This window comes from Pelophylax lessonae, assembly GCF_965119305.1.
Source record: "Pelophylax lessonae genome assembly, chromosome: 1".
NCBI lineage: Eukaryota > Metazoa > Chordata > Amphibia > Anura > Ranidae > Pelophylax > Pelophylax lessonae.
In genome coordinates this window covers 695,361,501-695,383,618 of record NC_138768.1, presented here as the reverse complement: position 1 = coordinate 695,383,618, position 22,118 = coordinate 695,361,501, and the positions used below count along the sequence as shown (strand labels likewise).

The 22,118-nt window shown below is 43.1% G+C and overlaps 1 protein-coding gene across 4 annotated transcripts in view; it reads right to left on the bottom strand.

The window, feature by feature from the left end:
- CLCN3 (chloride voltage-gated channel 3) overlaps positions 1 to 22,118 on the bottom strand; it is a 198,086-nt gene that overhangs the window by 10,333 nt on the left and 165,635 nt on the right. For 2 of the 4 annotated variants that reach the window (XM_082243985.1, XM_082243986.1), the window contains 2 exons: positions 16,291 to 16,507; positions 8,903 to 8,978 (listed from right to left, as the gene is read on the bottom strand). In XM_082243985.1, the coding sequence (XP_082100111.1) occupies positions 8,903 to 8,978; positions 16,291 to 16,507 (293 nt within the window). The remainder of the gene's footprint in view (positions 1 to 8,902; positions 8,979 to 16,290; positions 16,508 to 22,118) is intronic. The other 2 variants (XM_082243987.1, XM_082243988.1) reach the window with 1 other exon arrangement.

Here is a 22,118-nt window from a genome sequence, read left to right as displayed (position 1 = left end):
CTGCGCAAATACCGCATGACAAAAAATATTGCAACGACTGCCATTTTATTCTCCAGAGTCTTGGCTAAAAAAATATATATATATTAGGTTTGGGTATTCTAGGTGATTTTCTAGCAAAAAATACTGATTTAAACTTGTAAACAGAAATGTCAGAAATAGGCTTAGCCCTTAGGTGATTAATAAAACACTTCAAACTGTTGATGGAGTGAATATTTTAGCTTTGAATGTCTGATAGAATAAAGAACTCAGGTTTACAATTACCTTATGCTTTACTGCTTATGTAAGGAACAACAAAATGTTTATTAAAGTTCATAGTAGCTATTCTAGTCTTTACTTTCCAGCTACAGCTCATACAATAACCTACATAAGAGTAGGTATGTAATATATAGGTCTTTAACCGCTTCCTAGAATCCCTACCACTGTTTGCATATGTACTGCCTGGTAAGAAAGAGGTTATACTAGGATCATGGTTGAGGCTACAACCATGATCCCAGTATTGTTCTTTAGGGCCAGCGATTCTCTATTATAGAAAAGTAATTTGAGCGGCTAAGCAGCCGCTGGATTACTCTTACAGGTGGCGGAAGGAGATTCTCACCCCCTTCCACTGCATTTATCGGGCTCTACCATACAATCTGGGGGCTCGGTAAAGATGCAACCAGTGGCATTGGCTCCCCCGGACACAGTGGGAGGAACTAATGTTGTTCCTCCCACTGCAATAAGTAAGAAAAGGGAAGCATCAAGGATTTATTCACTTCCAGTTTTAATTCATTGTTTAGCGGCCAGTGAAGCAGTCAATCTGATTGATCTGTGTCTGATCACTGCATTGGAAGACAGTGGAGACATCTGAGGTCTAATAGACCCCAGATCTCTCCATAAAGAGTACTTCTAACTGCCTATTGCTGTCACAAGGATGTTTACATTCCTTTTAACAGCAATAAAAGTGATATAAAAAATATATATAATACAATTGAAAAATATCTTTTAAAAACCATGGTAAATGCACGCGTTGGTCCCGCAGACACATATGTAATATGTAAATTATTCTGGGACCAGACTTCCTGTGCAACTCTAAACTGGTAACCTGTAAAAGCTTTTAAATGGTTGCCTAAGGATAATTTAATATATCATAGCCTGTCGCCATTCCACGGGTATGCGCAATTTTAAAGCATGACACGTTTGGTATCTATTTACTCGGCACTGCATAATTTTTTATACTTTGCCAAACAATTTGGTATTACATATAGTGTTTACGTTCACTAAAATTCATTAAAATGTTTTTTTTTTTTGGCTGTTGAAAAACAGCTGTGCAAATAAAAAATTGCAACACCCACTATTTTATTCTGTAGGGCATTTACTTAAAAAATTGAATATACATTTTGAGGGTTCCAAGTAATTTTCTATCAAAAAAATAAATTTTTAGATGTAGGAGAGAAATGTCAGAAGTGGTCCGGTAGGCAAGTGGTTAGATTACGGTGTTCAATACCAATTTTTTGTAATTACAGAAATATTTACCAAATGCAGCCATCAGGTAGCAATTTTAAACAGGAGCCAAAATTCTCTCCAAATCATTACCTGAATTTCAAGGAAATGGATTTACACCGGAGGGACACACCTTCCCTTTCCTTCCTAGCAGAGATAGATCCATCTGCCTTTATCAGTTATATTCAGGGTTCTTCCAATCATGCAGGCAGTGCTTGGCTTAAAAAGCATACAGTATTAAACCCAAAACCAAGAATGTGTAATATATTGCAGCTTACAAATCATTAGCTCTGGTGGCTGCATTTGTTTTTTTTAATTTTTTTATAGGCTTTTTCTTTCTGTTTTCTCCTGGTGATCTGGCTAGTAACACCCCTCCTGTATTAGAGTTCCCTCAACATTAACCACTTCAGCTCCAGTGGGTTTTACCCCCTTAATGACAAGGCCATTTTTGCGATATGGCACTGTGTTGCTTTTACTGAAAATTGCATGCTCATGCGACGTTCTATCCAAATAAAACAAACAGATTTCTTTTGGTGGTATTCGATCACCTCTGCAGTTATTTTTTGCGCTATAAACAAAAAAAACCCCACAATTTTGAAAAAAAAAAAGCAACATTTTGTACATTCTGCTTTAACCACTTGCCGACCGCCGCAAGTAGATATACTGCGGCGGTCAGCCCCTCACAGGCAAAGTGACGTGTATATATATACGTCACTAGCCTGTGAGGCACTGGAAAGCGGGCTCCCGCACGGTCACGGACACCCCCGCGCGTGTGACCGGCGGACCCGATGTCTGCCGGTCACTCAGCGATCGTCGGGGGAGAGGGAGAAAGGCAGGCGGCTAGTGTAAACAAGCCGCCTGTCATTCTCCCCTGTGTAGAAACAATGATCATACGGTTCTACTATGTAGGACCGTTGATCATTGTTCCTACAGCTCAAGCCACAGCCAATCACAGTTAGAATCACGCCCCTAGGGACACACACAGCCCCTCCCTCTCAAATAAAGTTAACCCCTTCACTGCCAGTGTAATTTTACAGTAAGAGTGCATATGTATAGCACTGATTACTGTAGAAATGTCACTGGTAACCCCAAAAGTGTCAAAAATGTCAGTCAAGGGTCCGATCTGTCCGCCGCAATGTCGCAGTACCGCAAAAAAAAAAAAAAAAATCGCAGATCGCCGCCATTACGCGTTAAAAAAAAAACAACAAAAATGACAAAAATCTTTCCCTTTGTTAGTAAACGCGATAACTTTTGAGCAAACCAATCAAAATACGCTTTTTGCGATTTTATTTACCAAACATATGTAGCATAAAACAAATTGGCCGAAAATGTTAAAAAAATTTTGATTTTTGGGGAATTTCATATAAAAAAATTTGAAAAATATTGTCATTTTTGCAAAATTGACGCTCTTTTTTTGTTTATAGCGCATGATCAAAAAAAATCGCACAGGTGATCAAATACCACCAAAAGAAAGCTCGGTTTGTGGAAAAAAAAAGGACGTCAAATTCGTTTAGGTACAGCGTCACACGACCGCGCAATTGTCCGTTAAAGTCACGCAGTGCCGAATCGCAAAATACCCCCTGGTCAGGAAGGGGGTAAAATCTTCTGGGGCTTAAGTGGTTAAAACATTCCCAATAAAAATGTTTTTAAAAATCTAATTTTTTCATCAATTTAGTCCAATATGTATTCTGCTACAAATTTTTGGTAAAAAAAATTCTAAGCGGATTTTGATTGGTTTACGCAAAAATGTTATAGCATCTTCAAACTATTGGATACATTTATGGACTTTATTTTTTTTAAATTGTTTTTACTAGTAATGGCGGCGATGAGCGATTTTTAGCGGGACTGAGACATTGCGATGGACAAATCTGACACTAAGTGACACTTTTTGGGGACCAGTGACACCAATACGGTGATCAATGCTAAAAAAAAAATGCAGTTACTATATAAACTACACTGGCAGGGAAGGGGTTAACACTAGGGATCGACTGATTATCTGCAAAGCTGATATATCGAGGGCCGATATGCACTTTCCCCGATATATCGTAATCGGCTCCCGAGGTTACCGATATTTCGGGAAAGTGCTTGCACCGGCGTCTATAGCCGAGGGTTGGCTGTCTTGTAATGACACCCGATGCGGCTGAGAAGCCGCTCGGCTGCCATTACAAGTAGCAGGAGAGGACATCCACCCTTTCGCGGCTCGCCCGGGTCTCCTGTCCCACCGGGAGACCCGGGCAACCAGCCTGCACGGCCGCCGAAGCCCCTTTTAAAGACGCATTCAGCTCTGATCGGGTCCCCATGCAAAAACCTGGAAGTGATGTCATGACATCACTTCTGGGTACTGGCGCCAGATTAAAAAAAATGACAGCATTCAAAACAGCCAAACTAGGCGTTTTGAATGCTTTTAAGCGCAGAGGAGGGGTTTGGGGTCATACGATACAGATATGCATTGGCCAAAATATCGGTATCGGCAACGAAAAAAACGATATCGGTCGATCACTAGTTAACACTAGGGGTGATCAAGGGGTTAAGTGTGCTCCTAGGGAGTGATTTCTAACTGTACTGGGACTGGCATTCGCTAGAGCAGGGTTCTTCAAACTATGGCCCTCCAGTTGTTCAGTTACTACAATTCCCATTCATGCCTAGTCATGTCTGTGAATGTCAGAGTTTTACAATGCCTCATGGGATGTGTAGTTCCACAATAGCTGGAGGGCCGTAGTTTGAGGATCCTTGTATTAGAGGAAGAGAGAGATCTATCTTTCAGCTTAGCTGTGACAGAACAGCGGTCTGCCTTGCTTGCATAGAAAGACCGCCGTTCTGTCATTCCGCGTAACGATCGGTGGGTCCCGGCAGGCCTTTGCGGTCCCCGGACCCACTCATTGGCTCCTGCTGTGTCCAATCACAGCAGGAGCAGCACAAAAAACCCCAGCACAAAATCAACTACATGTAGACGATTTTGCGCAGCCGGGTCGCCCTGCCGCAGTGTATATGCGGTGGGCGGTTCAGGAGTGGCAAGATAAAAGGGGTACATTTGAACAACTGCATTGATCGTCTGGAGAGGTGGAAGGTCTAGCAAACTGAAGCCAAGCTTCACCTAGTACTTTATAAGCAGTTACAGCAAACTTTTTCCTTTTGGGGTTGAACAGAAAAAAAAAAAACTGACATATCACCATACTAACAGATGCCACATTAGTGCGGCGGTCTTCTCCGCTGTGCCTTTGTGATCTGAGAGGGGGGACTTTACAGCTGCGAGAGCTGATCGGATGCTGGTTTTCCAGCATGTCCCCTTCTACAAAAGCCGGATGTTACACCAGCCATAACACACAGACTGAATGTGGGCTGGTTTCTGTTCAAACCACTGATACTAGCTGATATCCAGCCCATGTGTACCCAGTTTTACTGAAGAAAGAAAGCCAAAAAAAAAAAAAAAAGGGAAGCAGCCATCATATCTAAGAAATAAGCTGCAATATACCAAATGTTTGCTTTTAGGTTTGATACCACTTTAATTGTTAGAAATACCTGTAGTGTCATGCAAGCATTCTGTATTAAATATATATCTGCAAAATATTGTATCCAAACAAAGCATAAATAAAACTGATCAATTACACCTTCCCTTTAAGAACAGCAGACAAAATGTGTCCATTTTTATCACCTTAAAGTGGAACTATAGGAAAAATAAATTAGATATACAATATAACACAGTGTTGATTACATGAATGCAGATTTTGTTTTTCTGAGTCCCCCAATAACAATTTTATTAGCTGTTAACAGGCCATGCTATCCAGCAAAAGTAGGAGTTAAGAGGGGTTAAAAAAAAACACCAGCAGGGATGCTTACACTCGCAGGCGGATCCGTGTTGCTCAGCGGGGATCGATCCGCGATCCCCGCTGAGCCGGGCGGATGACAGCTCCGTCTCCGCTTGCAGAGCGGAGAGGGAGGTGTCTCAGCACCCGCTGCGCTCTATGGGGGATCGGAGGAGAGCGGACCGCTTGTCCGCTCTCATCAGATCCGCTCCGCTCCGCTCCCTGAACGGATGGAAAAATAGGGTTTCCATCCGTCCAGATTTCAGCACAGGATCGGATGCGGATGGCAGCAGGTGTCGGCGGAGGTGTCTCCGCTGACACCCGCTGCCCCATAGAGCTGCATGGAGGATCCGATCAGATTCGCCTAAAAAACTGACAGGCGGATCTGATCGGACCGCCCGTGTGAAAGAGCCCTTAGTCTCATAGTGTAATGTAAACTTTTTACCATAGGAATAAAAATGTTATAACTGCTTACGAACATCAAAACCGAGCCAACTCTGAAATTTCTGTTGACATTTCTGTAAACAAATTGAAACCTTAAGTGACAAAATCCTCGTCAATTCTACTTTCTGACATCAGAGGAGGAGGAACGATGGAGGTTCCCCTGACTCTATTCAGTGCATCCATTGCTACCAGTCACATCAGTAACAGGTTACCCCGGTGGGATGAAATAAGCCTGGTAAAGGTGGGGGAACCTCCTACCTCCGCCTGTAAAAGTGATCAAGTGGTTTTAAAGTCTCTCAGGTCACCTTTACCAGAAATAAAATTGCCTGATCTATAGCCACCTGTAACTGCAGCCATGATCCTGGTATAATCACCTCAATACCAGGCCGTAGAAATACAGCAGTACTGGAGTGTTTTTTTTTTTTTACTAGACAGGAAGTGAAGGAATCTCTCCAAGTGAGCCACTTTAAAATCCATCTAAATGTAGAAGTCCATCTACAATCACCCTGTACGAAAGGATGACAAATCCTACTGCACTATTTCCCTGCAAAATGAACAGTGCTACCACCCAGTTAAAGTGGAAGTAAACCCTCCTATCGTTTTCAAGCAAGGAAGCTGCCATCTTGGCCTTTGTTTGATCTTCAACTGCCATGATGCTGCATATGTGATCAGTTATGATACCAGCCATTGGATGGTTTGATAGTTTGGTTGAGAGCACTACCAATGGGAGTGTTACATTTCCGGCACGTGCCGGAAATGTAACTGTTTTTTCAAATTGTTAAGTAATGGGTTTACTTCCTCTTTAAAGGAAGTGGGGAAAAAAACAGCAGGATCCACTGGTAATAAAACCAAGGAATGCTGGTGATAGACTGCAGCATATGTCTTTCTATTTTGCCTATATTCTACTTAAGAGAAGGCCATATATGGCCAAATTTAAACACTAGGTGCCAAGCTCAGGTGAAGGTTGGGCTAGGCAGAGATTATCCAGCAGGCTTTAACAACCTTCTATCATATTAATTTATTGCACAGAGAGACTGATCCCTGCCAGCAAATGGCACACATTCTTACTTTTACCGAAGCCTTTAAAGAAAAGGTGTCATAGAAAGAAATATGGAGGTTCCCATTTCCTTCTGAAAATGCTACTTTCCTGGCTTTCACACTGACCCACTAGCTTCAGTAATTTGAGTCACGGATCCAGAACAAGAAAACAGATAAAAAAAAACTTGACTTCTTTGCATAATTTCCTGGTCTGCAAACTTTCAAATTAAGAACTCAAACTATTAAAGCCAGAAGTCAGAAAAAAAGCCAGAATTCTGGAAAACTGGCAAGCAATGGCAAAACCCATATTTTCCTTGACCGGTTTACTTTAAACTTTTGGATTATATTTTCATACAATGATAGCCCATGCAACACCGAAAACATTGTGCAGTGCAACAGTGATTAGAGGTGAAAGGCTGTAAGTTTTCTATTCAAAAAGTTTGATTATAAAATCCCTATGTCTGCCATGGAGAGAATTACACAGAACTGCACAATCACAACACACAAGTACAGTCTGCTATAATCTGATGAGAGAAAATACAGCTTAATAATTACTGTCACATTTAACTTCACCCAAATTCTGTGAACAGAGTGGGCCTTAAATATAGGAGACTGTGCAATCCCAAAGTAAAGTCTTCCTATGTGCAAAGACTGACGCGAGGTTTTAAATATTGCATGCTTGGCATCATAATTATTTCTGTTGGCTAAGAGAACCATTGCCCAGGCCTGGAAAAAGACCTACAGGATCTTTCCAGCGAGTAAAAAACCATATGACAGTTCTAATTATTAATTAACAAATGTCTAGTATTTTCAAGGACTCTCATCCCAAATTTCTCAAAATTTGGGAATCTTGGATTGAGCATTATTTCCCCCTCATTACATTCAGCTTAGCATTGGTCGCCTATGACTGAGGCTTGAGGTGTTCCCGAGTCAATGTCTCCCACCCCCCCCCCCCTTCTCCCTTTATTTTACCTCTCTTACTTTCGGGACTCTAACCCGTCTTTTTTTTCTCTGTCTGTTTTGGGTTACACTAAAGCCTTGTACTCATTATCAGTTTTTTTTCTTCGTTCAACCCAGGGCTGAAAAAAAAAAAAAAAAACCCTGAAGAGCTTGGGAGAAGATTCTGTACTAACAATCCAATGTTAGTATAGAAATCTCCCGCTGAACTATTGTGTTCTGACAGGAGGGCGGCCCGCCACCGGAACACCGGTCAGCACTGTCACCCATAGGCTGAGAGCACTGATCGGCATACCTTTTTCAGCCATGCCCACTTTATTAGGCAGTATCGGCCAGTTTAGTAGAAACTTCTGTTATTCAGGCCATATGTATGGGGCTTAAGCATTAAAAACCTACTCTCTGGCATCCATAGGCCTACATTATGGGGTATCCTACTTGGTATTCCCATTCATCTGATTGTACTTTATATTCTGGCCTATGTTCGGGCCATATTTGCCACCTTACTATGGTTGGGATGTTTCTTAGCACCTGCGTGGGCACAACTGGTGCTCATTTTGCTATGTTTTGAAAACCCAATAGAAATTAATGAACCAGAAAGTAAATAATGCATGCTTTTCAATATACCTACACTGACTTTACAGAATGTGTTGCAGTGTGCAGTAAATAGGTCGCATTATGTTGCGCCATGCTGTGCATGAAAATGCACTACCAGCAGATTAATATAACTGAAGCCTTCAGACTTGGATGACATGTAACCCTATGAACTTCAGCCCTCCACCAAGGAGCAGCCAAAACGGCCTATGTAACTGCTACTGGACCCAGAACCGAAAGACTTGACTCCAATATGTATAAAAGTAAACTGTGGTAAAAAAAAAAAAATAACTACCGATTCTTACAAAGCAAATCTGAAACATTGTAATGACACTGTGTGCCAGAGAGTGCTATGATATCTAGAACAAAGGTCAGATAACCTTTTTGCAAAAAGTGGTTTCACATTTAAGAGGCCTTTCCCTCGATTGTGTGTTGAGATGTGTGTGGGTGCGTAAGAAAAGTGGCTGCTTTTAACTGCCAAGTATGCTTTTGTGGTTGCTGTGATCAGATGACGTCTGAAAGGTTCAAAATTTCATGCGTCCTGCTTTCTAAAAAGGTGTCTACAGGTTAAAGGTGCTTTGTCTAATCACCAAGGGTTCCACGTGCTGCTTTAGATGCTCGAGATGTTCTAAAATGTTCTTCTTTGTGATGATCCCCAAGACAATCCTGAAACAGATCATGTTATGCTAATAACTGAGTTTGAACTACAAATGGAGAAAACAAAAAGAATGAAGCAACATAAAATAATGACAGTGTAATGGACCAAAGAATGAAATGGAGGTGACAAAACATGCCACAAAGGTATCACTGATCTGAAAAAGTTTAAAGTAGTTCAATGTGATATTCTCCAAAAGAAAAATGTCATTACTAGAAATTAAAGATTTTATGGAGGTACGCTGATAAAATTCTTCTGTACCAAGCAAGTACCCCCACAGTGGGACTGATTTAGCAAACAGATAAAAGTACCAGTGTTGTCCACTGCTGTCACATGACCACTTTAAATCTAAAAAAAGTGAAAGAATCTGACTGGTTACTCAACATAGCGGAGCATTTTTATTGTTTCTATAAATCTGTCCCACTGGGATACATATATTGAGGGGGAAAAAAAGCAAAGTAATGGCTAACTGGCACACAAGAAATAATATGATTGCTTTGGGTTTGATGGTTATGTTCATTTCTGAAAAAGCTTTGATCTGATTCTCAGTTAGTGACATATAGTATAGTAAAAATGCCAATTAAAGCACAAGAACCGTCATGGACATGGGATGAACAATTGAGAAGTCACAATTCGGAAGCTTGCAAGGAAAAGAAACAAGTAAATGATTCTTCATGAGAATTTTTTGTGACTGTGCCTAGCAAAATATACAATGTTAGTCAATCGCTTAACAGCTTAGAAGAACCATCACTAATTTTATTACCAGTCTTGGACAATAAAGACAGACCTGGTCTGTAAAAAAAATAAAAAATAAAAAAAAAATAGCAGTGCAAAGTATGGAGATACCTAGAAAGGGTAATTTAACGTGTGCCTGTGGTGACTTCAAACATGTTACACTGGGCCCTATAGCAGGCACCTGCACACTTTTTCAGTTTACTTCAACAAAACTCTGGGAGCCCTAAAAACAGAAAGCACTCTATTATGCAAATTCCCACAAGACCTCAAAGGCTTAGCTTCGATTTTGCATAACACTCAATTAATACAAGCTCTGGTTGGAATTTGCAAAGCAGTGTGTTTTTATGGGGCTGCTCTTTTTGGGAAGCATGGCCTGCAATCTCCCAGAGCTGTGTTTTCATGCCGCTGTGCTGTGAAGAAACTGCTCCCAGCCACCACTAGATGGTGCCATTTTGAGATGGGAGACCTGCTCTGCATTGAACGGAGCAAGTAGTTCATCTTCCAGGAGCAGCTTAAGCACAGCAAACATCAACCTTCAGCCAAGAAACTATTTCCAATGTTTACTGGTGTCTTAATGGATTTATCTGTTTGCCTGCAGATAGTTTACCTAAATGTAAAGAAAAATTCATGAGGATATCAGCAAGCAGATTTAGTCACACAAAACCATAGCAAGCAGGAAATGGCTGAGCAGATTATTATTAGTAATGGGCTCACACATGGTTAAATGCAGCCCAGTGTTAATTCAGCGTAGTTTATGGCATCTGGTCAAGTTCTGTTTGTATTAAATAAGAGGGAAATGTTACATGAAGATCATCATTTACATTACATAAACAATATACTCATATTAACTTCAGTCCTGAAATCACATCCAACTACAAACAGGCCATGCAGGTTGAAAGAATGATTCAAGTGCAACAGATTTTTAAATATGACTAGAACAAAACTATGTATATAAAAAAAAAAAAATCACATTGGTATCCTTAAAAATGGATGGTGATAGGGGCAGTGTTAAATTAACTGCAGCTTTAGCAGAGACAGAGGAGGCTGCCTGTGGAATATGCTAGATTTTTAACCAGCTCTCCCTACCAGTGGTTCCTGTCCACTAGTGATGGGTTCGGGCGTGTTCGAGATCCCACGTGCCTGATCCCCCCCTCCATGAAGCTGGCTGCACTCCACCAAATTACAGTTACATTACACTGCACAGATCAGGAAATGTCTCACTGCCTGTGATTGGCGGTGTGCAGTTTCGGCTTCCTGGGGGGGAATCATGCATGTGGGAACCTGGACACGCCCGAGCCGCCCATCTCTACTGTCCACGTTTACCCACCTTGCAGCAGTCACTTCTGCTTTTGTCACATTCCCATAAAAAGAAAATGATTCAAAACCCTTGTAATGTCCCAGGGAAGTGTCCCTGGCTATTTGAGCACAGAGTTCTCACCACTGAAGTCCCCAAAAAAATCAATGGTTTAATGCTTCAGCATCTACCAAAAACTGGATTATCAGTGTTGGATGACCCGTCAAAGCAAACCTGCCATGAGATGGTAAAAACCAAAGTAAGGCTCCTGTATAATAATTGCCATCTGCTGCCACATCTTACTGTATACTTACCTGGCTGCTCCTATGTGCTTGTGCACCACCCAGAATAGCAACTTTGTAAAAGTTGCTATTTGCAGAAGGCTAGGCATCCCATAGATGACAGCGTTTAGGCCTGGGAACTGGTCAGCATTGTGGGATGAAACACTCGTAAACAGATTTGACCCATATCTGTATTTTGGGTTTTTCAGAGGGCTGTAGCAGCTCTTTGAAAGTGAAACCCAAGGGTACCTATTCATAATGCATGATGAAAAGTAGAACTCTGGCCAAAACATTTTTTTTTTTTTTTGTTAGGGTGGTGAGGTGTTACAACTTTTGCCAGGTTTTCATTGCTGTCCCCCATGGAGGAGTTTCCCCCCCCCCCCTCTTATTTCTTACCATACCACAGAGAAAGGTGAAGGGAAAAGCTTCCCAATAACCAAAAAAAAAAAAAAGCACCCCACAGGGACAGAGACAGCAAAAAAACCTCACAGGGGCTCTCCCACCTCCATACACTATCCAAAAAAAAAAAGCAGCTTTTCCTGGAACACTTCCTCTGCCTCTTTATTATGTAGGGAGCGCCAAAGAGATTTAAGGTGTTACTAAACCCACAACAGTGAAATCAGTCTGTATATGAAGTAAAGAATATGTGTTTTACTCACTGTGGAACCTAAGGGGTTATTCCTCTGCACTGTGTTTGATCCAGTCTTCTCTGATCCTCCCCCCCTTTTTTTTTTACTGTCCCTAATTGATCTCCTGATAGTACAGAGCCTTAAAGGCACTCTGCACATGCTCAGCTTGGTGTGTATTTCTAGAGTTTTTTTTTTTTTTGGGGGGAGGGTGCATGTGATCAGCACAGAGCCAATCAGCACTGTCCACACAGAGGGTCAGAGGTCATGCAGCTTCCTAGGACAACCAGGGGAGAATAAAAACTCCACCTACAAGCTTTAACCAGTGCTCGCCCTGACACTGATAGAAGTGACAAGACTGCTATATACTGCTGATGAGAAAAAAAAAGTGGGATTTTTGACTTGCCATAAAATCCATTTCTCTGATGTTCATTGAGGGACACAGCTGAGCTTCTTAACCATTGGGTTATACTGCCCCCTACAACAGTAGGACACTAGGCAGAAAAAAAGTCTGGCTACGCCTATGGGCAGTCCCAGAGGGTATACTCCCTCGCTCCGCTATAAGTACTCAGTTTTGTTACAAGCAGTGTCAGAAGAAATACAACTCCACAGAGGGGTGGGTGCTGTGTCCGTCAATGAACAAAAGAGAAAGTTAAAAATCCCATTTTCTCTTTCATTCATTCATTGACGGACACAGCTTCTGATCTTCTTAACCATTGGGACGTCCCAAAGCAGTGTTAAACATAAGGGGTGGGAACAGCAAAAAATAAATTCTCAAGGCTAACTATAGCCAACCAGGTAAACAGGAGCTCAACCAAAACTACTGGAGCTCACCTGGAAAAATAAAATAACACCTTCAAAGAGGACTAGGTCCTCTAAACAGCAGCCTGGGAATCCTTGCGCCCAAAGGAAGCATCTGCAGATGCCAACACATCCACTATATAGAACTTTGTGAAAGTGTGCACCAGCGACCAGGTGGCCGCCTTGAAAACATGCGTCACTGACGCCTGAAGACGGGAGGCCCAGGAGGCACTGAGCGCCCAAGTAGAGTGCGCCTTGACAGGGGAAGGAGGAAACTGACCCCTGATGGAATAGGCCTGAATCACCATCTGTCTGATCCATCTGAAAATGGTCGCAGAGGAAGCAGACAACCCTTTCTGAGGCCCACTCATAAGCACAAATAGGGAGTCACAGCTCCCTATTAGACACAGCGGGAGGCGGGTCGTGGGAGGAGCCGCGGCGATTGCTGCCAGCCTCTCGCAATCGTCAGATAAACTGACAGAAGACCCGCCTGCTTATGTAAACACAGCAAGCAAGTCTTCTATCAGACAGGCAGGGAGAGATCAAAAGTTTCAGCTAAGCTAAAACCCTGATCTCTCTGTGCCTGTCACAGAGCCCCCCCCCCCCCCCCCCCCCACAGTCAGTAAGCATATTTAGGCACACATTAACCCCTTTGATCACCCCAGTGTTATCCCCTTCCCTGCCAGTGTCCTTTATACAGTAACAGTGCATAATATTTAGCACCGATTACTGTATTAATGTCAATGGTCCCCAAAAAGTGTCAAAAACATCAGTTAGGGGTCTGATCTGTCCGCCGCAATGTCGCAGCCCCGCTAAAAAATGCTGATCGCTGCCATTACTAATAAATAAAAAAAAAATCCAAAAATCTATTCCGTAGTTTGTAAACGCTATAATTTTTGCGCAAACCAATTAAAATACGCCTTTTGGGATTTTTTTTATCATTTGTGGGAAAAAAAGGACATCAATTGTATTTGGGTATAGCCTTGCATGACCGCGCAATTTTTAGTTAAAGTAACGCAGTGCCGAATCACAAAAAAAATGGCCTGGTCATTAAGGGGGTAAAACCTTCCAGAGCTGAAGTGATTAAAGATCGGGGACTCTTCAACTGGAATCATGGTTGCCTTTTTTAATCTGGAAACCGGAGGGTCCACCTCCGGTTGAGCAGTCCACATTTTAGGAAGGGACTTTTAGTGGTACCATATAGCAAATTGCTTAGGGACCAAAAAGGAACATTTTGACTGTCCCCGCTCCTTTGCGACAATTTTGTCAAAATAGAAGAGGGAAAGGAAACCCCTTTGCCACTTTGAACAGCTTGTGAGTGCCAAAGGGAACCAGTGCCTCCATCGCAGCTTCAGCTGCATCCTCCATCTTTAAAGTTTCAAGCACAAACACAATCACTGCGTCCACCCGCCTTTTCGTGCGCAGCTACGTTTGTAGAGGAATCATCCTTACCATCTGAGAATTCAGGGCACATGGTCGCAGACCAAGCAGGGTGAGCCACATCCACGGCAGCCAAATCAGATTAAGGATCTGAGGAGACAGAGGAAGGCGGTGGGTGCTTTTTGCCAACCCGCCACCCAAAAACCACCTGCACCCAGGACCCCAGCACCGTCGTCAGTGCATCAATGGATGGTTGGGACCAGGAGGGCCCAAAGACCCTCCAGGGAGAAAAAGGGAACAACTACTTATCATACCAGCAACCAAGTGGGCACCGCTCCATACAGAACCTCCTCTCCAAAGAAATGGGGGGCTATCAGCCAGGAGGAACGCTGTAGGCAGGCCAAAATCCGGTCGTATGCCACCTCGCAAGGCGTTTAACTCTCAGGCCAGCCCTCGTCTGGTGGGGCTATGTCGCAGCCGACCTAGCACGGAGCTAAGGTCTGCACGTGCTCGCTGGCCAGACTGGGATGACCACTGGATCTAGATTATCCAGCCCATCGCCCAGTCCCTCAGTAGATTGTAGATCTCATTGGAAAAAGAAAAATCTAACAAAAACTAAAAAATTGCCAGGAACAAAGAACCCAGCAAGGAACTAGGTCCTTACTCTTGACTAGGCAGAAAGGAAACTGAGTACCTATAGCAGAGAGGGGGAGTATACCCCCCGGGACTGCCCATAGGCATAGTCAGCTTTTTTTTTTTTCGCCTAGTGTCCTACTCCTGTAGGGGGCCATATAACCCAATGGTTAAGAAGGTCAGGAGCTGTGTCTGTCAATGAACGTAAAGGTATTTAGCAGTTTATATTTATTAAAATAATAGCTTTTCCATGTTCGGTGTACTGTTTAGGACCCAATATAGTGAATGCAGGGTCCTGGGTTTAGTAACACTTTAACATAAAGGGAGTCTGCCAGGATACAACCTGTAAGAGTTGCAACCACTAACTAGATTTCAAAGACCAGTTCTTGGGTGATCTTTATGATTACCCCATGGTAAGGTCTGACAAATCAAAATCAGTGTGAAGAGGGTGGGATAAGTGGGACAGGAACAAAATGCCATCCTTAGTTTCCCCAGAATTAAAAGTCAGTAACAAATCAGTCTTATTAGAACCTGCTGGATTGTTGTCCTGTGTGCTGTAAAATCTAAGGGCAGGGTAAATCTTAGTGACTTAACCTGTGAAGCCAAGATGAGTACTTTTAAAAGAACTGAAAGCTTTAGAATGACTAATGGAGCGTTATATACTCTTAACTCTGCTCTTTACTCCACTGCCTGGTGTTTAAATATGTGCAGTAATCCGTCCTGTAGCATACACATTCCAGAACAGTGAACATGCTACAGCTGAACTGTATTAATAAAGCTGCCCTATGGTAGTCCAGTGATGTAGCCTCTTCTGTTTCAATTTCAATAAATCATTCATTACTACATCCATAACATTTTATTTCAGCCTCATTTTACATCAACACTGCCCCAATCATCCACCACACAAAAACAATAGTTAAATGGAGGCCTTCACACGGGAAAAGGTTTCCACATTTAAACTTATATGGGTCTTATTTAAAGGGAATGTATAGTGGTTTCATATATAATTTTTCTATTATGGCTAGAACTAAACATGACAGGTAAATATGAAATATTGATTAATAATAAATGTTTATTTCACTCATTTTCAGAATAAGACTAAAATACTAACATTTTCTCCGTTTCGATATACCAGCGCTTGTAAAAAGCCGGTTTACAAAGTTCAATAGTTCAAGCTGAAATTAAAAGTTAAACATAACCAATGAGACAAAGCAATGACAGAACACCCTCCTTCTGTACAGCTCTGTCTGAGGGTTCAATGAGCGTCTGAAAAATAAACAATTATTGCTGTGCTGTCTCTTTAGCTAACCCAGTATTTTGGGAATGGTTTGTCTTTTTTCGTAAAAAAAAAAAAAAAGTTATACATAATAAAATATTAGTTTAAAGAAATGTTTAACCTTAAAAAAGTGACCCAAAACCATTATAGTTTCCCTTTAAATATTCACTTATGTTTTCAGTTTTCATATATTATCTTAAAACATTTTACACAAATGGTACAAAATAGAAAACTATATTAACTGCCTAGAAGTAATACATCAACACATTAGTAAGTAAAAGAAATAAGGGAACTCACCCATTGTGAGTGACAAGGCACTGTCTAAGCCCCAGTTTGCGGAATATATCCACTACTATCTCCATTGGTGTATGGTCAGTTACTGTAAAGGGACTCATGTCCAGGATGCTGCGGAGTTTAAGGGGGCGAGGGCTTTCTGCAGGCAGGGATGGAGTGTGCTGAGCAAAGCATACCCGGGAGCTTCCAACAATGCCTTCCTGCTTTTTTCTTGCATTTTCTAAAAATGGGAAGCAATATGTTCTTGTTAGTCATGGACACTCCTGAAGGGCTTCAACACAAACCTGTCAGGACAGAAATATTTGATGTGATAAACGTGATGTGATTGATGTGTTATTGACTGTAGCACCTGCTATAGTTTTGGAATAAAACTTCATTTTGGACTCTTTTGTGCGATTCTCCGATTTTCTCACTCAAACAGCTATGGACAGAAATCTGGCAGCTACCATTGCTGGCTTTTGGTTTGTTGAAGATGCAAGTCTAGGGATGTATGTTATCCTCATCCTGGATTAATAATTTGGTATGTCTCTAACAAGGAACAAACATTTGCCTCTGCAAGTAATGAAGAAGGAGAAGACAAGCTCTGGAGCTGCTGCCTTCAAAAAACAAGTCACAAGAGGCAGCTACCATTCTTTTGTCCTGCCAAGTGCCTTTAAAGCATGGGTGCTCAACCTGTGGTCCTCCAGCTGTTGCAGAACTACAAGTCCCATGAGGCATTACAAAGGCTGACAGTTAAAAGCATGACTCCAAAGGGCGGATGCATGATGGGACTTCAGCAACAGCTGGAGGGCCACAGGTCGAGCGTCCACTTTTAAAGCATATCTAATCCCCCCCCCCCCCCCCAAAAAAAAAAAAGCTGAGTTAGACTTACCAGTAACTCCTTTTCTGAGAGTCTTCCAGGACAGCACATGCGACCTAGGGCTCCTTCTACCAGGACAGGAAACACCCAACCAGATAAAAGGCAGTCCTCTAGTCCTACCTCTTCAGTATTTCACGAGACCCGTAGGACGTTCCTGTAAAACATATGCATAATACATAATACAAGACATTGCAGGGGGGGAATCTGGCTGTCCTGGAAGACTCTCAGAAAACGAGTTACCGGTAAGTCCAACTCAGCTTTTCTCAAGTCGTGTTCTGGGACAGCCCATGAGACGATGAGCCAGAACTTCCCAGTCTAGGGAGGGACTACTACCTGGAGCACCTTTCGACCAAACGCCTGCTCCTGGGAAGAGAGGCGTTCCAGGCGATAATGTCTAACAAAGGTCGAAAAAAATTACACCAAGTTTGGGCCCACGTCCACCCTGAAACCGGCAGAGAAAAGGGGGGACTCTTACTCACCATACCACGAATCGGGTGGGCGTCACTCTGAGCAAACTACCTCCCACCAGGGATGGGGGGCTACCAGCCAAGGTCGTTTGCGTTCCAGCAAGACGGTCCGCTCCCGAGCTCGTCCCTTTCCATTGGGGCTCTGTCGTGGCGAGGCCTAGTGTTAGACTATAATCTGCTCATGCTCGCTGGCCAGGCTGGGAGACCTTAAGGATCTAGAATATTCAGTCCAAAACCCAGCCGGCTGTTGCTTGTAGTTCTCCATGAACTCTACTTAAAGAATAAAGTACAAAAAAGGTACCCCAAAAAATAACAGCTCAGACCCAAGTCCCAGCAGGGAACTATGTCCTACTCCTAAACTAGGCAGAAACAAACTGAGGGCTGTAGTAAAGTGTGTGGGGTTATGCCTGCAGGGACAGCCCGATAGGCGTAATGCAAGCTTTTTCCTGCCTAGTGTGCTATTCCTGATGGGAGGACCATAACCCAATGGCTAAGAAGATATGAAGCTGCGTCTGTCAATGAATGATAGAGAAAATATTTTTGTCTAGTGAGGAAATCTCATACCAGAGATATGTCACTCTTTGGGAAGGTTTCAGAGAAGTCTTTGTTGACAATCCAGCCTAGCGACTAGAGGAACTCCTGAACCGCCTGAAGAGACCGCTCTAGTTTCTGACACAAATCTGCCAATACTAGGTCGTTCAGGTAGGGGATGATCAGAATTCATTTTTGTCTTAACAGGGCCAACGCTTCCCCCAGGACCTTTGTAAAGATGCAATGGGGTTGATGATAATCCAAAGGGCTTAGGATCTCCGATCCTAATTTTACAGCTAGTCTGAGAAACTGTTGGAATGCTGGGTGAATAGGGATGTGCAAATAGGCATCCTTTAAGTCCAGCGCTGCCATAAGGCACCCCGGGTAAAGCAGATTTCTTATGGAATATAATGATTCCATGCGAAAGTGCTTGTATCTGATTGAGTGATTTAGAGCATGCAGGTTCAATATCAGGCAATAATTCCCTGAGGGTTTCTTTATCACAAAGATGTGGGAGTAAAAACCCCTGCCCTGCTCTTGGAACTGGGACCAAAACATTCTGATCTACTAAGTCTCCTATATGGAGACTCAGGGCAGTAGCCTTTACTCGATCCCTGGGCTGACTGGTGAATAACAATCTCTCCGGTGGCTGGGAAATGAATTCCAGTCTGTGCCCCTGGACACCAGATCTAAAATAAAAGGACATGAAGTGATCTCCTTCCACTGTGGGAGGAAGGCCCTTAATCTGCCTCCCACACTGTGGAGAGAGTCATTGTAGCTTGGCGGGCTTTTGAGGAGGGTTAAAAAAGACCCCCCACCTCTGCCTTTGTGGCAAGTCCAATGCTACTTGGGTCTGGCCTCCTCACATGGACCCTGCTGTCTGTCGCCCTCCCTGCTTAGGTCCTAGCTGCCATCCTGACAGAGAAGGAATCAGCCAAAAAACCTACCGTCTGGAAAAGATTTAATAATCTGATCCCTTGGTGTCCCAGCCGACAGGGGAGTCTGTATCTGTGAAAGCCATAACTCAAGGTGTCTGGCTACACAAGTAGACGCCAAGGCCGGTTTTAGACTAATAGATGCCTCCCAAGCCCTGCGCAACAAAATATCCCGCTCTTATCCATGGGGTCTTTTAAGTGTTCCCGTATCATGAAAAGCTAGATCCATCTTTTTGTAAATTTTTGAGAGAGGGGCATCCAACTTAGGATACTTGTTCCATGGCTGCGCCATGTCATCGAAAGAAAACCTTTTCAGGTTGCTGGGAAAAAAAAATGGTTTCCTTTCAGGATTTTCACAATCTAATTTTATCTAGAAGGGAGCTGTGCACAGGAAAATCCCTGGCCTTCTTCCTATGCATTCCTTCATACACAAGATTGGGTTTTGATAATTGAACCTTCTCCTCTTTTGAGAGGATATAGTTCGATCATCCTTAACAAAACTGTCTATGCCTGAACGGCAGACCACTTTACTCCACAAGGAGCTCAGCTTTGCCCCACAAACTGCACACTTGCTTTTGGGTGGTTGAGTCTGGACCTTGTCCGGAGGAGCCTTGGTCTGAAAACAAAAACCTAGAAGAAAAACCTAGCTTGAGAGCAAGACCACCCAGGTCTCCAAACACACCCCAGTGCAGAAGAGAGGAAAAGTGCCCCTTAACCAAGCCCCATACAGCTATGGTGGAGGAGAGAAAAACCCATGGGATGTGCAAGAGGGAAGAGTCCCCAGGCTTACCTGAGGGGTGCTGGTACCAAAGCCTGCATCTGCTGCCTGAGCAGTTACTGCAAAGGAAGCCATCCTGCTCTTTGTCCACAGCCTCTGCTGGGTGTAAGCAACACCAGACACCTAGCCATCTCATATCCGCACTTCAAGGAGACTGGAACCAGCGTCTCAGGCATCTTCTAATGTCACCTGCGACCGGAAGTGACCTATGCCACTTCCTTTGGCCCAGGGAGGAACACAGGAGCTCCACCCCTTCGGCCCTACATGCCGGAGCTATACAGGAAACCCCTTTGAAAAACGGCAAGCACTCCCCTTCCCCTACGTGGCCAGCCATGCTGCCTGCAAGGATGCCACCATTGGGATGGACAGAGGCTCCCTCCTGCTTCCCCTGATGCCACCAGCAGTCCTGGCCTTCCTAGGGCACTGAGGACAAGCGGAGAGAAGCAGCCACCACTAACCTTTAAGTATAAGGTATCGCACTGGGCAGGAGAAGTCAAAATTCTTTCCCAAGTCTTCAAAGCACACACCATGAGACCCAAAGAACCAGGTTCCAGGAAACATGTTAACACTTTTTCCGGAGGAAACACTAATACTGAAAGGGGAGGGCAAGAGGACTGCTTTTTATCTGGTGGGGTTAATGAGTTTCCTGCCCTGGTAGGAGGAGTCCCAAGTCTCATGGGATATCCTGGAAGACTACTTCAGAAAATGTATAAACTGAAGATAACCAGTTCTTAGATTTTATGTAGGTGTTGGTTTTCCTACTCAGGCTTTTTTCCCTATATTGGTAACTTGGTAATCCTGTGAAAAAAACACAGCCCCCATCCTTGGGTAGCTATGCTTACTTCTCCATTGTATCTTTAAAACAAGCCATGGTTGCCACCTAGAGCTTTAACCCTTCTAATCGTCTCCCAGCAGCCTTTTAAGTGGGTCTAAAGGCTGGGGGAGTGGGATAGACTTCCCTATCTCAGGATCACTGACAGGCTGTCAAAGTGATCACATTAATTAAGACCCTACACCCTTGGCTCCCAATCATAAACATAGACCGGGTGTTGCGTTAGGCCCACCTGCCCTGCTGCCATACACGTGTTAGGCAGGCCAGACAGAGCAAATTTCTTGGTTGCAGGAAATAAATCTGCACGACTCCCCCATCAACACAGATCGTGCTGACAGAGAAATCAGCAATTGTCTTCTCCCGGCAGTGGCAGGCGGGGGAAGCTGTCCCTGCCGGGAGAAGATAGTGATGATCGCTAGCGGCTATAGCAGCTGCTAGCGATAATCACAAGAGAATTCGGCAGGTTGGTTGTACTCAAGTTGATCGATCGATCAACTTGGTACATTCAGCTTGTCCATTAACCGTTCAAACCTCGACTGGTTCCTGATGAACAGGCTGAGACTCAAGCTGTTTATGGCTGGCCTTATATGTTCAACAGGAGATTAAAGAGTCTGCCCTTGTTAATCTCCATTACATGTGCAGTGATGGGATTAGCACTAACACTTTTTTTTGCAACCTGTTTAGCTCACAAAAACTACACTGTATTTATGGCTAGATCAACAGGTATTTTCTTTACATCCAAGGACTGGTAAGCCGCATATTAAATATTTGCTCTTTGGTTTAGTTATGCTTTAAGAAAATGTATCTTCAAAAAGGGATAGTTTAGTCTTTAAAATGTTTTTTTTTAATATATAAAAAAAGCAAATAAAAAAAAAAAAAGTCAGTGTTAAATGTTTTAACTTCCAAACCTGGTTTGCTTTATATGTACATGGATGCAGTCATAATTCTGCATTAAAAGCACAGCCTCCTGCTTTGCATTGTCAAACAATGGCTGTGCATACAACTGCTTCTCACAATGCAAGTCTGCTTCATGTGTAGAGACCAGATATCACCTGCGTAGGTGATATCTGGTCTCTACACTTGTTAAGCAGTTATTTAACACGTTGAACAATAAAAATATGAAGCCACAAGTATGTAAAAATCATGTTGAATCTGAAATTAATTTAACATTGTAATTACCCAAAATATTTCCTTCCTATATACTATAACTTTCTTGAAGTCGTCTTGCATAAGGCTGTACAGGGACTGTACAGCATGCAGAGTAGGGATGCACCGAAATGAAATTCTTGGCCGAAGCCGAAGAATAATGAAATGCTTGGCCGAAGGCCGAATACCGAACGCGGTGTTTTGCATTTTTTCCATTTATTTTGCCAATTTTTAGGGGGCACGCTGATGGGCACATTTTATGTTAGGGGGCACTCTGATGGGC